General features: G+C 45.3%; 2 protein-coding genes across 14 annotated transcripts in view; one reads left to right on the top strand and one right to left on the bottom strand.

The window, feature by feature from the left end:
* LOC121841078 (transmembrane emp24 domain-containing protein 1-like) overlaps nt 1-1306 on the top strand; it is a 5127-nt gene extending 3821 nt beyond the window's left edge. Inside the window, exons 2-4 of the mRNA XM_042307257.1 lie at nt 417-514; nt 764-950; nt 1085-1306. Coding sequence (XP_042163191.1) covers nt 417-514; nt 764-950; nt 1085-1303 — 504 coding nt within the window. The 3' untranslated portion in view covers nt 1304-1306. The remainder of the gene's footprint in view (nt 1-416; nt 515-763; nt 951-1084) is intronic.
* Nucleotides 1307-4588: 3282 nt separating this feature from the next.
* The window catches only part of dnm2a (dynamin 2a), a 40201-nt gene continuing 28908 nt past the window's right edge, over nt 4589-15881 (bottom strand). For 6 of the 13 annotated variants that reach the window (XM_042307261.1, XM_042307262.1, XM_042307260.1 and 3 more), the window contains 7 exons: nt 12965-13075; nt 11167-11276; nt 10850-10964; nt 10128-10292; nt 9646-9869; nt 9071-9313; nt 5993-8615 (listed from right to left, as the gene is read on the bottom strand). In XM_042307261.1, coding sequence (XP_042163195.1) covers nt 8546-8615; nt 9071-9313; nt 9646-9869; nt 10128-10292; nt 10850-10964; nt 11167-11276; nt 12965-13075 — 1038 coding nt within the window. In that variant the 3' untranslated portion in view covers nt 5993-8545. Of the gene's footprint in view, nt 5315-5992; nt 8616-9070; nt 9314-9641; nt 9870-10127; nt 10293-10849; nt 10965-11166; nt 11277-12964; nt 13076-15881 lie in introns of those variants that run through there. The other 7 variants (XM_042307268.1, XM_042307271.1, XM_042307263.1 and 4 more) reach the window with 3 other exon arrangements.

The raw sequence follows: 15881 nt of genomic DNA, 5'->3' as shown, positions 1-15881 counted from the left end.
TTGACAGCCTAATTTATCTGTTTCAATAGTAAGCCGGTTAACTTATTTGCACGGTACAGCTTGGTTCAGCCTGACTGTGAAAGACCATAATGGGATTTATCATTTTAGGCCATTCAGAGTGTATGTCACTGTTTGTCATTCCATTTTTACACAGGGCACTTTTCCGTCGTCGGCCGGGCCATTTTGGGAATGGCCAAAATTAGTGTAAAATCACTTCTCCAGGCACCACTACAACACTGACTATACCACCACCACAGTTTTCATGTGTCTACAGTATGTATGGAAGTGAAGACGTGTGTGTGTAGACATGGTGGATTTCAGTCTGTCTATAGTGTCTGTCTGTAACACTGGATATTCTCATAGAAACACTTTGAGTTAGATTATAATATCATTTCATCCTTTCCCTCCTGTTCTAGGTGATTGCAGGTGCAGGCCTGGATGTGGGCTTCACCCTGATCTCCCCCAGCGGATACAAGCTGGCCTCTGAGTTCAGGACATCTGACGGCATCCACACGTGAGTGGGCAGAACCTACTAACACAACCCTGACCTCCTCTAACTTCTCTGGAGTGGTATGAAGGTCTCACCATGCTCAATGGTGTTTGATTCAAAGTTTTTGTAAGGTGATGCAAAAGACACCTTTCCATCCTCTGGCTTACAGACAGTAAAGTCCTACACTATTCTATATGACAGTCTGAACACTGTCTGACTTGCTCTGACCCTCTCTGACATCATGTTGTTCTTCCTCATTGGTCTGTCTCCCAGGGTGGAGCCTACAGAGGATGGAGACTACCGGCTGTGTTTTGACAACAGCTTCAGTAAGCTTTCTGAGAAGATGGTGTTCTTTGAGGTGATTGTGGAGGGCCAGCCTGGGGACACCTGGGGCGATGAAGAGTGGGCTGACATGGCCGAGCCAGAGAGTATGGTGGAGTACAAACTGGAAGACATCAGGGTGAGAAGGACAGGAGGAACACCCAAACGCTCAGCCACTGGGACTGGTGTCTTTATTTTGTCTTTTCATCCTGTTTGTCTCTCCTGTTTCACGTTTTTCTTACCCACTGTCTCTCTCCCTGCCTCTCCCTGTAGGAGACCATGGACTCAGTGCACAGGCACCTGGAGCGGAGCCGGCAGCTTCAGACCATGCTGAGGGCCTTCGAGGCCCGGGACCGCTATCTACTGGAGGACAATCTGTGGAGGGTCTCGTTCTGGTCCTCCATGAGCCTCCTGGTCATCCTGACTGTGGCCGTCACACAGGTCTACACCCTCCGACGCCTCTTCGACGACAAGAGGGTCTGCAAACCCTAGTGTCCAGTAGTATCTTCCACCGCCCCCACACCTTTCCCAGTAGTATCTTCCACCACACCCACACCCTTCCCAGTGGTATCTTCCACCACCCCCACACCCTTCCCAGTGGTATCTTCCACCACCCCCACACCCTTCCCAGTGGTATCTTCTACCACCCCCACACCCTTCCCAGTGGTATCTTCCACCACACCCACACCCTTCCCAGTGGTCCTTCCTCCACCCCCACGCTCTTCCCAGTGGTATTCCCAGTGGTATCTTCCACCACCCCCACACCCTTCCCAGTGGTATCTTCCTCCACCCCCACACTCTTCCCAGTGGTATGTTCCACCACCCCCACACCCTTCCCAGTGGTATCTTCCTCCACCCCCACACCCTTCCCAGTGGTATCTTCCTCCACCCCCACACCCTTCCCAGTGGTATCTTCCACCACCCCCACGCTCTTCCCAGTGGTATCTTCCACCACCCCCACGCTCTTCCCAGTGGTATCTTCCACCACCCCCACGCTCTTCCCAGTGGTATCTTCCTCCACCCCCACACCCTTCCCAGTGGTATCTTCCTCCACCCCCACACTCTTCCCAGTGGTATCTTCCACCACCCCCACGCTTCTTCCCAGTGGTATCTTCCTCCACCCCCACACCCTTCCCAGTGGTATCTTCCACCACCCCCACGCTCTTCCCAGTGGTATCTTCCACCACCCCCACGCTCTTCCCAGTGGTATCTTCCACCACCCCCACGCTCTTCCCAGTGGTATCTTCCTCCACCCCCACACCCTTCCCAGTGGTATCTTCCTCCACCCCCACACTCTTCCCAGTGGTATCTTCCTCCACCCCCACATCATGCCCAGTGATATCTTCCAGCAGACCCACACCCGGCCCAATGGTATCTTCCACCACCCCCACACCCTTCCCAGTGGTTTCTTCCACAAAGATGCCATAGAAGGGTGTTGGGACTAACAGGACCCTACTGTAAAGTAATGGTTTCAGAGATTGAAGAAGAGAGACTATAGACAACAGTGATGTTTGGTAAATGAGGGACTGTTAGTAAGGATTTAGTGATGTTTGTGTGTGATGAACTTGATTCAGCTTTTGAGTGGCAGAAAAGTGCATGTTTGTATGTGAGTCATAAACACTGTGCAATGATGTCTTGACAATTTAGTGTCAATCTATCAAACAAGAAACCAAAGCAATAACAGATCATGTGGTAGTATGTTTTTAACATGGGATCTTAAGAGTGACATTACAAATATAATTTATTTAATGACATGGTTATAACACAACTACAGACAAATAAACACACACAAAAAAAACATTCTACTCTGAAATAAATTAATTCTGGAGAAAGAGTAGCCTTGCAAAGCCACTGATCCCGCAAGCTTACATTAAAAGCTGCAGTGGTTATCAGTCAGTTAATTATGAGGCAAGAGAAAGAAGTCTTACATGCAACAATGGCTGTCCTCATGGGATGGTTTTATTGAATTACAGATATTACATTTTTATTGAAATGTATAGTGTTTGACAGAGATCTGGTGAGACGAAGCCAAAGAGTTGAGACATTCAAAAAATTATCCCTGCCAGGAGAATGTTGCAAAGTCAACCACAAGCATAGTTGTTATATACACCTCCAACACCACAAAACAAGATCCAATCATTCATTTGAAAAAATGATTGTATTTATAAAACCATAAAATCTCAATGATCCATTCCTTTCAATTACAGGTACAATAGTGCAAATTTGAGTGTCAAAAGTGTGCAGCGAAAGAAAATAAGGCAATCTTATTGGCTACCATAAAACAGCACTGGATTAAAGGCATATCGCAAAGTTCTGCAGTTGACACCAGTTGGATCTATTATTGACACTACTACATTATAATCACATTACCGGTATATGCCCTTCTTCATACAACTACCCTTACTACAGTAGAATGATAACATACAGCATATGCCATATAGAAGAGGTCTTTATTCAAAGTGATTCAGTCATCCGTGCATACATTTCACGTATGAGTGGCCCCAGCAGGATTCAAACCTACGACCCTTGGTGTTGCAAGCACAATGCTCTACCGTCTGACCCTTGCGCAAGGCATCCACTGGAACATACATGGTTTGAAGTTCTCTTCTGAACATGACATGACCCTCGCTGTTAAAAGCTATGTATGTATACTTCTGTGCTCACTCAGCAGTGGAGGACCCAGCACTACCTGATTAATTGAACTGTTCCTAACATCCTTCACCTCATCCCTTCAAATAGTCACCTTACCGTTTGGTTTTTGGGGCCCTCCCAATACACTACAATATAATATTAAGGGCTGTCATCATCCCATGTGGTGTTCCCCAACTGACACGTCAAATGATTAACTGTAGCAATGCTGTAACAATGCAGTATGAGTGAGATCTCAAATAATCTACAGTTCCACCTACACACAATGTATTTACAATCATCTAAATAAACCAAACTTCTACACTTCAATAATTTTTATAGGAGTGTTCTACAAACGTTTTCAATAGTCATTCAGACCCTAATCTATTGAGAAATGCCCCTATTTTAAAACTGCACTGTACATAAAACCAAGAGGAGAGGTTATGCCCCAGGAGATAGCTAACACAAACAATCACTGGATTTCATTACGAATTTGGCACATGAGCAGTCAAACAATTTGATCAGTACAAAAATAATTTCATTTTCTCAATGTTTGTTTAGTATGGAAATAGTGAACAGAAGTTAAACCCATACTGAAAGTGGTGTCAGAATTCAGCCAGGCTACAGCTCGCTAAAACCACTGGAGGGGATGGAGATTTCAGAATACATCCCCCACACTTCTAGAACCGTCTGGGTAGGTGCTAGCTATTAAAGGCCCAATGCATCTGTTTTATCTCAAAATCAAATAATTTCTGGGTAACAATTAAGTACCTTACTGTGATTGTTTTCAGTTTAAAAAAAATGTAAATAAAACAAAAGCAGCTTCTTAGCAAAGAGCAATTTGTCAACCAAGAATGTTGCTAGGACTGTCTGGGAGTGGTCTGAGCGGGGAGGGGGAAACTGGGAAACTGGGGGTGGTCTGATCGGGGAGGGGAAACTGGGGGTGGTCTGAAGGGGGAAACTGGGGGTGGTCTGATCGGGGAAAACTGGGGTGGTCTGAGTGGGGGTGGTCTGATCGGGGAGGGGGAAACTGGGAGTGGTCTGAGGGGAGGGGGAAACTGGGAAGCGGGGAGGGGGAAACTGGGGTGGTCTGAACGGGGAGGGGAAACTCTGATCGGGGGGGGAAACTGGGGGTGGTCTGAAAAAACTGGGAGTGGTCTGAGCGGGGAGGGGAAACTGGGAGTGGTCTGAGCGGGGAGGGGAAACTGATAACTAGCTGTTATTGGCAGAAAGGTTTGGAAGTCTCTTTCTTACTGGTGGATGAACTAATATACAGCCTGGTGATGACAACAGGCAGGCTAAAACTCCATCCCACCAAAACAGGCTGAAATTTCAGGTGTTTTTTTCAAACCGCCCTTACACTTAAAAGTGCATTATTATAATTGTCACAGTATTATTTCAACCTCATAGTGTGGAACAATATATAAAGCATATAAATATCACACTTTTGACTGCACTGGGCCTTTAACAGTTTTAATGAGATGGTGAGTGAGAGTAAAGTTGTCTTCTTTACAACGTGACAGTTCTCTCTGTATTTTATTACAGTTTATGCAATGAGATCTCATTTCACATTAGGATATATTTTTTTTAAAGGAGGCCGATTTTCCTGAAATGCTGTCAGTTATTGTAAAACGAGTACGTTTGACCGTTGCCATTGAAAAACTCTGGTATTTAATGTTATAAACTAAGTTATGGCTTTTAGAGATTAATCAGCTCCGAAACCTATTCTTTGGAGAATATTTAAGGTTAAGGTGTTCAAGGTTTATGATTCTTCGCAGGTCTGGTTCTCTTGCTGGTTTGTGGACAGTGCATCTCCAATCCTATCCTGCTTTGGGGCAAGGTCACCACTGGTTACGACGAGCAGGAGCAGGCCGCCTGTTCAGGGACAATCATAACGACAGACCAACATTAATAACTCTCTCCCATTCAAGTATTTTTGATGCGTAATACAGTTTGGTGATTGTGAGGGGTCTAACAGACCTTTTTTTGTCAGGGAAGACTTATGAACATTTACTTCCTGAAATTGTGTTCATCACATTTTTTACATCTTCCTGCTTTCTTTAGCTGATGATTCCTATTACCATAGCTGCCTGTTTACTACAGGCAATGTGATCTATCATGTGCAGCAAGAGACAAATCAAATCAAGTTGATTAGACCATAAACTTGAACATTTAATTGAAAAACAGTATACTTGTATACCAAAGGCCTTCTACAACCCACCACCACTATTATTATTATTACTAACACTACAGCAGAGTATTGAGTTGTATAGTAGAGTATGTGCACCTTGTATTCAGAGAAACATTAGGAAGGAAGAATGAATAAGTCATTATTCCAGGAATTCTTGTCCTTCACAACTTTCATTCCACTTTTAACTCATGTCAAAAGGCAAGCAGCCCATTGGCACAGAAATACCATAGCAACATCCACAGTGAAGGAGGGGGAAGAAGAGAGGAAGGCATACCAGGAGAGAGAACCATGAGGACAACCAATGAGAGAGGAGAGAGAGGGGGGACCACACAAGACACAAGGAGACACCAACCACCAGTCTCTTTATTGTACACAACACCTCTTTATTTAGCGCTCATGTTCCAAATGGGTTCATTTGTTTATTCAAATCCAGGAAATTACTAGAGGCACTTGACAAGGCTTTGCAAAGACTAAAGAAAGATTGATGCAGGTCAGTTCCCCCCACCCACAAGATGAAAGATACAGAGCGGGGGGTCGTCACCAACATCTTACACTTTACAGATCAGGAGATGGGATGTAAGGGGACAGGCTACAGTGACCGGTACTGTCAGGTGACAGGGACACATTCATAAGGAGGGGACGTTTTCGATTCCCTTAAGACTCTTCAACATCAGAGAGTGACAGCATAAATGTAAGGCCCAATTTCCTCCTAGTAGGGGTTCAATACTTGGTCAAGAGATTGAAACCTTTTGGAGCATGGATAGACTCCATTTCCCAGAGGCTTTAGTTGGAGTTAGCTGAGATCTGAGTCAGACACCCACTAGCAGCACGGTCACTGTAGACAGACCTGATGGGAAATGTATGGGAAGAAAAGCACATTCTGCCCAGAAAATATGGTTTTAGACAGTTCCTACCAAATTCACCCTCTACCTGTACTACAATCTATAAGGGATACAAGGTATTGGACTGAGCTCTATATAGTTTGGACAGGTTCTCCAGGCAGGATGTGTATGTACACCAGAAAAAGCAACAAAAGTTGAACTCCCGCCCCCTGCTCACCCTCAATATTTATCACCAAATCAAAACATCAACGTAGTCCATTTGTCACACACCCTCCAACCCCAAATTCACCCAGTATGATCAAATTACCATCAGAGGAATCAAATGATATTCATCAGTAGAAAATCCCATCTGTGAAGAGACACACTTCACTCCTATTTAAAACCTCCCAGTGGCAACAGTTATTCCAACTAGAACCCTGTAGTGGAAGTCGCTACCAGAAAGACGTTCAGTCTCCCTTCCAGAGGAGGAGTAGTAGGCTGAAGGTGCAGTATACAGCTGACATCATTTCTATCAAAACCATACATGACAAATTCCCAGGGTTATAAATAATGAATTAATGCGATCTGGAGATTACAAATCTCAACATTTCCCTACATCCCAAGCGAAGTCAATATAACGGCGGTGTGTTAGTGCTTCAATTAGTATAACGATTACTACACATTAAAATGTTTGGTTTTCAATGAACACCATTAGACATCATTCTCCATCCATTCTTTTTAAAACTGGAGACATCACCATCTCTGTGTGTCTGTACTGAGACTGTCCATCAGCTATGTACAACGGTGTCTCCAAGACACCGGGAGGATCTCTCCTCCATAAAGACAAATGACCATTGAATTGTGACAGGAAGAAGTGTCGGTCCTAAACCGCCGTCTCTCCAGCTCTAACCACATAGCTCCCCCTTCCCTTTCCCGCCTCCCCACCCTCTCACCCTCCTCCAGGAGAACCTACTGTACTCTCCCCTTTACCTGTCCTTGTCCTGAATGGGACTTTGAATGAAGGTTGGCTAAGGCCTCAGTGAGGTTGACTTAAGGTGCTGGGATAACTCTATACTTAAAGATGTGTGGAGAAATCATCTCAAAGTGCTGACAACTCTCTCTCTGTTTATTGTGCATAGTCTTAAATTAATGACAACCTCAACACTACCACTGGATGTACACAGAAGTGCTTCAAGTGGTCAATCTAGATGACATTTTCTCAGCGGTGGAAGGACATTCCAATAATAAAGGGCACATTTTAGAAGGCTGCTCTCAGCCTCATGTGTAGCCCTGCACTGCTAAATTATCTTTTTATGCCTCCTTTTGCTGTGATTTGAGACTGGTTTTAAAGCTACATACAGGGGCATTAAAACAGACAAGTCACTCAAATAAAATCAACACCACCGTAGTCGTAATAACAATAACTATTTTCCAGTATGAAATCAAGTTAGAAAAACCACAAAAAAAATGAACAGGATGTCTGTGTATATTACACAGAGGTGTCGGGTGTAGTAGAGCACGAGGTGAGGACACGTCTAAAGATGGAGGGAGGGAGGGTAGCTAGCCTTTTACGTTTAGAAAGGTTGTGGACTATGCTGTCGTCCACATTTTCAGAGAGGAAATGAACAATTCTGTTACCACAGAAAATAGGTCGCTTAGGGGCAGGTCACTTCCATGTAACCATCCACATCGGATGCTGTGACTGCACCCTGCTGGTCAAAGGTGAGCGATTAAGTCTTGATGAATCTTTTGATACATATGGTACAATATCCAAAACAGTGTAATTACATCTCTTCTGATTCTGAGGATTCAAGTGGTTATGGTTCCTTTGCTTCTTTAGAATGTGGAGACCAGAGAGCCCACATGTGTAGGAGACTAAGGGAGGGTTAGCAGCTTATATCAGAGAACAGTTTGAGTCGACTACATTAGATAAGTCTGGTTGAAATAGCATATATCAATGTGCATAAATACTGTATAGGGGCCCCCTCCTCCCCTGCTCTCTAGCCCTCCCCTCTGGCCTCAGTACACACATAGTCTCTCTCACACACACACACACACACACACAGGTGAGCCTGGCTGGTTCTACTGGGTAGTCTAGTCTAGCAGGGAGGGCTCGGCAGGGCGGATTATGGTGGGCCGGTGAGGGGCGCCGGGGGGTCTTCGGCTGCAGGGAGAGAGAGAGAGAGAGAGAGAGCAATGAAACAAACCCAGACAGAGCAGGCAGGAGAACAGATGAGAGATTGTGAGACGTTAATGGAGAGAAACACTCCCACTGAGAGAGATAGGGAGAACAGAAGAAGAAACAGAGAAAGAGAGTTGAGCAGAAAAGAGAGAGGAGTTAAGAGATGGGGTTTATGAAACCGAGAAAGGAAAGAGAAAGGAAGAGAAGTGTGTAAAGAAAAGTAGTAATGTGAAAGGTGGGACTGGGAGGAAACTTAAATCCATCTATTGACGTCAACAGTCAGTCAGAGCCAGGTGCTGCAGTTACAGTGATAACCTGGCAATTCAACAATGAATTAAGAGGGTTACACAGGTTAATATAGTGTCGATGAGGAGACATTATTCCTGTGTGAGGATATAGGTAGGTAGGAACTGCTCCCTCGTGAGAGGTGGTCTTACCTGGGCACGCCAGGGGGGATGCGAGCGGGCCGAGAGGGGATCAGTGGGGGGGCACTGAAAGGGTCCTGATGGTTGTTGCTGCCAAAGGCGTTAATGGGCGGCGGGCCCGGGCGAGAGGGGATGGGGGGCCCCCCAAACGCTGGGGAGGGGTTGAGGGGAGGTCCCGGCCTTGGGCCACTCACTGCAGGAGGACGGCTTGGGGGAGGGGCTGCTGCGGCCGGGGGGCGGCGCTGGGGGGTAGGACTGGAAGAAGACGAGAACAGAGAGAAAGAGGTGTGGAGAATGGAAAAAGAACAGACAGACAATGAAATATACATTATACAAACACTGCACAACGACAATAAGCTTCGGTCGACTGTATAGTCTCTTACACATGTCCCCCTTTAGTTCCCACATGACCCCCTTTAGTTCCCACATGTGACAATGGATGAAGCAAAACATCTTCCATTTAATGAATGAAATAATTTAAGGTACATTCACTCAATCCACATTAACGTCAAAGTCAACAAAACCCTTTTATATGTGTGAATGTGTACACACACACACACACACACACACACTCTCTCTCCTCTCACCTGGCTTCCTGCATCCAGCTGTCGTTGACGGGTGGTGGCACGGGGACCGTCACGGTGGTGGTGGTGATGTCACCGATGATGTGCAGTGCCTCCTTGAGGGCGTGGTACATGCGGAGCATCTCGTCACGGCGCTGCGCCTGGTCAGCTGACTCCTCCATCAGGCTGTTTTGGTCACCTGACGAGTACAGGTAGGCCAGCAGCTCTGAGTGGATGAAGTCCTTAGCCTGGGGAGGAGAGGAAGACCATGGACTGCAGAGAAACAGAGGTGTCCTACTCCTTTCACTACTCACATCATACTAGTCTGCATGGAAAGATGGAGTCACTGAATAGTCCATCTTCAGTGATGCTAGAAAACAAACACCCCGGCGCTTGTGGAAACACAACACAAAGGTACATGAAGCTGTCATACAGCCATGTGATGGAATCCCCTGCTATAAGACAGAGCCTGCTCAGTAGACTGTCTCTAGGCTTTTTTCACTCACGCTGTTGATCATGAGGTGCATGATGGTCTTGGGCATGAGGTCCCTGATGGACTTGTTGACGATGCCGATGTAGGAGTCCACCAGGTTACGGATGGTCTCCACCTGCCTCTCCAGCTGGGGGTCCATGGAGAAGGTTTCTGATGGGGCCGTATCCTCAGTGTCCACCTGAGGAACACAGAGAGAGACGTTACTTCTGAGTGAGGACACGTGACCGGTCCAAACAGGTCCTTTGAATTGAGGCCACACGTACTTGTTCTCTGAGTGTTTGAGGTCAATACACGATAGCTAATACTACTGCATGCCATTGGGATACCTTTGCGGTAGATGTATGCCATTGTGAATCATACATCCAATCGCTCTGATATTAGTACCTCATAATCTCCCTTGAAGTGGAGTGCATGAGAAGAAACAAGCAGTAGGACAATCATCAGTGACGTCATCAAGAAGTGTAGGTGCCTGCCTAGTGTTCATCAGATACTGACAAAGGCTGTCACCACGATGCATCCGTTCCTTTGACTTCTGCTAACATTCAAACTTCAAGGTTCGCTTTACCAGACACAGATGAAGCCTAGTCCTGGACGACAAAACCCTTTCAATGGACAATCTCCGTTGAGCATGTCCTTAAGTCTGTTGAGCATGTCCTTAAGTCCGTCCAGTACTAGTCTTCATCTGTGTCTGGGAAAGCGACCCAAAGACTTTTTGAGTGAATTTGGGTTCAGTACCTGGTCCTTCTCAGGGTAGACCCCAGCCCTCAGGAAGGAGGCTTTCCAACTGTCCACGTCCTCCTGGGTGTCACAGGCCAGCTCAATCTGACGCAGGTCCTTATACACATTCCTGCTTGATGGATGGCAAAACACAAACACAATCAGGGTGGGTGTAAATTCTATTTAATTTCAGTCAATTCAGAAAGTAAATTTCCCTCCATGCTTCTTGATGAGAATTTTGTAACATTTAAATGTCAGTTTTCCCTGATTCACTGAATTGAAATGACAGACTTGTATGGAACAGGATACACAACACACACATCCATTTCCCTGACCTGGATTCAGTGTTGAAGACACCAAATACGTGTTTGGTTGACATGAAGCCTTTCTCCACGTCCCTCAGCTTGAGGTTATCTAGGGGAAGCATGTACTTCTTCTCTTTCTCCTAAAACACAGAGAGAGGGGGGACGGGGGATCTGAACTCATAGCAAAAACATCTTGAGTAACAAATCCTTGAAGCCATTAAAAACACTAAAGTACACAAATAAGAGGAAGCCATTAAGAAACTGCTTCATGGGTAACTTTGAGAAACAGTGGAATAGAACACTAGGCTTCTCCACCAATGAGCAGAGAGTGGAATGCATTTCCTCTGTATAAGACCCAGACCACCAGGCTGGTGAGAAGAGAGGGAGAGAGGAGGAGCATTGGGGAGAGAAAGAGAGATGGGGGGGATGCCAGCTTTGCACTGTTGAGGAGAAGCATCTGGAAGCGTTTGTCTGCACTAACACAGAGAGCGCTCAGTCCCAACAGTTACATCACTCTAAGCCAATGTCCTAGTCTCTCTCACACACACACACACACACACACACACGAAAACATACAAACACCCATGTGCTTGTGCAAATGCAAACACGTAAACACATAGACGCATGAAAGTGGCATACAACCACAAACCAAGACAAACATACACCCCCACCCCACACACCTCCCACACCCCCAACCCGCCCCCAGTAACCCAGTACGATTTCCTGCAAATTCCAAAGGCAGATTCCCTGCTGGAACATTTCAACCCGCCTGCCACGTCAGTTTGCTTCCACCATCCTCCCTCGCTCCTTCTCCTTCTCTCGCTCTTTCCGCCACTGGTCAAAACTGAACGGTACCAGTTGTTTTGAGGCGTAGTCAGAGTGACAGGTTAAAGGTTTGTCTTCAGCTCTGGTCAGCGGTATCTTTTGAAGCTCTTTTTGTTTCGCTGAGAGAGGGAACATCTTCGCCAAGGCCTGGGCTGCTCTGACCGAACTAATGGTAAGTTTAACAGTCAGACTATATTTCCAAATGCATCCGTCTGTCAATGTTTAACTTTCCAAGGATGATCCCTAGTGCTTTTGGTTTATTTCTTTAATATTATTTCAACTTTGTTCCAGTAAAACATCATACAATATGTATCATCGACATGCCTTTTCCATATATTTTACAGCCTTTGAAATGGCCTACAGAGCATTTGAAATCTGACTGTAGAGTAGTGTGTGGTCACAGAGTGGGAAAACACTTTGCTGTTTTGTTCATGTGCACAAAGTAAATACAGTAATGGCTGTTGGAAATTTAAGATGATCAAAAAAAGTTGGAAGCTCAACATCTCTCCATTATATCAACATACTAAATTAGTCAATACAGTTATATATTTGGACCTCAGTCTGAGTTTGGTTGCTTTCTTTATCAGAGGAATGTTTACTCTCCCTCCATCACCCCCCCACCCCCACCTCTGTCCTGTCTCTAGGGCAGTGACCTGCAGCCGGAGCGACCCCGTGGGCCTCCCACCCACCCCCCCCTCCTCCTCCTCCTCACCCCCCGCCTGCCCAGTGTTCAGACTACCTGTTCATCAGGCTGAAGCTGAACAGTAGTCTGCACATTGGTTAGGCTGGGCCGGGACACACACACAGGACACATCTAACCACCAGCCAGCAGGGGCTCTGGTGAGAGGCTCTGGCCGGATCTGATTCTCCACCATGACAATGAGAGGGGGGAGGGAGCAGGCAATGCAGATCATATATTAGCCCATGGAGTAGTAGCAGAATCTTTCTGCCAGTTTGTATTGTACTATTTTGTGTTGTACTTATCCCAGCGTTAGACACTCACCTCCTCATCCTTGTACCAGGATAGTGACTCTGCGGTCAGGACGAACCAGTACTCCTTGGAGCCTCCCTTCATGATGCTGATGTTGATGGTGAGCCAGCCTTTGCGGATGACCTGTTAGGGGAGAGATAGGGGTGGTGGAACAGGGGAGCGAGGGGTGGTAGGGGACAAGGTATACCAGGAGGATGGAGGGAAAACAAGTCATTAAAGTACTCATGATTTACCTCCTGGAGATCTTGTGATATGACTAACTTAACTGACCAATAAAAACCTTACCTGGGTACTCAGTGTGAGTTTGGTTGATCCTGTCTTACCAATATAAGCACTAACATGTTCTACATACTCTAAATTAACTCTTCTATTCTGAGTATAAAGATGTACAATTCCAACAATGTTTCTGAACATGATCCCTGATGTATACAGTAAGCATACAAAAGTATCATTCAGAAAGGATGACTAACTGAAGGGGTGGAGATTTAAACAGGAAACCTCAAACAAACCTTAATAACATGGGGCATCCAGACCAAATGGGACCCACACAGGGTCAGGGATCAAGGGTCGGCGGTGGTATGTTAGAGTGAGCGGGTCAGTAAAAGCTAGCCTATACACGGTTAGCCAAAACAGACTAGAGTTAGTGGGTTAACTGGGCAGAGTCGTCAGACAGACACTCCAGTGTAGGGCACTGTAGGAGGCTAAACACCTATCTAAGGAACAGGACATAGGGAGATGGAGAGGCAAGAGGAGGAGGGCCAGACTGTGGGAGAGGAATACAGCGATATGCAGAGACAATGGAGACGGGTAGACTGAGCCACAGCTCACGGAGTGGACGGGTAGAGAGAGAGGGATGAAAAAAACATAAAAGGAGGATTTAAGGAAGGGAGAGAGGAAAGAGAGATGAGGCAGGGTTGAGAGGTTCTTTCTGTAGACAAGTTGTATTAGAGCAGGGGTCCTCAACCTTTTTATGCCCAGGGACGCCCTCGCAGGCAAACCTATAACCCAGGGAACCCCATCCTAAGTTAGCAAACATTGTTTTCACGACTTGTCTTATCAGGTGAATGATAATGTCAAGCAGAAGTAATAACATTTGAAAATGAATAGATTTGGTAAATAGTTTGTCATGATTTTGACCTCCCCACATATAACTGGAAGAGGAAGTGTAAACTAATAGCCTAGTCGCTAGAAAAGGTAACTCCAAACACATTTTCGCTAAGAACAACTGTTTAGCGCTGGTTAAACAAAGGTTAGCCATGTCTGGCCAAAAATGTATGTCCAAGTCAACAAAGCTTTGCAGCAGTACTTGCCACAGTGGTAGTCTATTCACAGGTGCTGTTTCAAAGCCTATGTCAGATACACCAGTGAGTGTAATTATCTTTAATGAGTGTAATCTGTTTTATATTAGGAGTTAAAAAAATAAAGTTGACATCAGAAATATACTCTTATTTTCTACTGCATGTAATTCAACATTTGCTTATTCTGTTGCTAGCGATATTCATAAAAACCTTTAAATAAAAATAATTTTTTTGGAACCCCCTGCAGTACCTCGTCAGATCCCTAGGGGGCTGCTGACCCCTGGTTGTAGTACTCCTGTATTAGAGTAATGCTCTCATTGTTACTGCCATTTCAAAGAACCATCAGGTGCGGCAGATCTCAAGCTTGGACAAGGATGCTGTCAAGTTATGCCGATAAGACAGAACATCAACCTCTCTCTCCCTCTCCTGTGTCTTAAAGACTGATTGGGGTTTATGACGGGGGGTAATTAGTAGGAATGTAGCAAAAGAAATGAGGGGAAGAGGCTGTAACATAGGAGTTAGCTACATTCTCAGTTTGCCTTGGCGAGGAATTGCCTTTACACCCCTCTTTAATGAGAACTTTTATTTATTTTTAAACCTGGCTGGCAGTCAGTGGTCAGTGTCGTAAGTGTTGAAGGTAAGAGACAGACAAGAGGAGTGTGAGGTGACAGAATAGGGATAGTGAGATGTTTTTAATGCCATGACACTTCTTTCCTCACTGTCTAAACAGAAGCCCTGACATGCAGGATAGGTCAGTGATGACAAAAGACAGACATTTAGCCTGTTCTATCTTCAGCTACATCTCATGTTAAGGTTATTATCACTCGAGAAAAGTTAGGCCACTTGATGGCATCGTTGCCTCAATTCCTGTCAAAAGTAAACACATTATTTTAGGTCTTCTACCAGCTGGTAAATCAAACATTGATACATTAGATGTATGGATATAAACACATTCCAAATCATTATTAAACCCAATTTAAAAAATCAGATTTGATCAGAGTTATTTTATGTAAATTATAATCATTGATTGAATCATGACGCCCCCCCATGCCCTTCTACCATCTACTGCCACCCTCTGGTCCCTGATTGGAATGACAGTCACAGGTCACAGAATGGTTTGTGGACAGTTGTGAGGTGTGCTACTAACATATTGTTATAGTGATGATTGGAATATTGAGTTGTGGAAAGTTGACATGTGACGATAAGTTATAAAGAGAGAAAACATCCAGAGGAGATTTCAATGACACCAAAAGGATGAAAATGTGAACATCTAGTGTATGATTGTTGGTGATTCATGTCTCCTCCCCCCATTCCTGGAATGTTCAGGACCCTTCGACAGCAAGGCAAACTGTGGCGGTCACTACTTAAACCCCTGGACAGGGTAGCATGGGTAAGGACCAAAAGCAGGAGAACTGACACCAGCCACTCTCACATCCTCCCTTACAGGGAATCATAACATTACACTTCAGTGTGGTTCAAGAACGTGTCAAAAAAATAAAACAATTGTTAGTAATATTCTATCTACTTGTCCAATTAAAGACAATTGCAGTCTTGTTAAGTGAAACCAAATCATTATTGAGCATAACCCGGATGTTATTGAGAAAGCCGTTACCGATTACGGGTAAGGGGTA

The sequence above is a fragment of the Oncorhynchus tshawytscha genome, linkage group LG27, assembly GCF_018296145.1.
Source record: "Oncorhynchus tshawytscha isolate Ot180627B linkage group LG27, Otsh_v2.0, whole genome shotgun sequence".
NCBI classification, from domain to species: Eukaryota; Metazoa; Chordata; class Actinopteri; order Salmoniformes; family Salmonidae; genus Oncorhynchus; species Oncorhynchus tshawytscha.
This window is presented reverse-complemented; position numbering and strand designations above follow the sequence as displayed.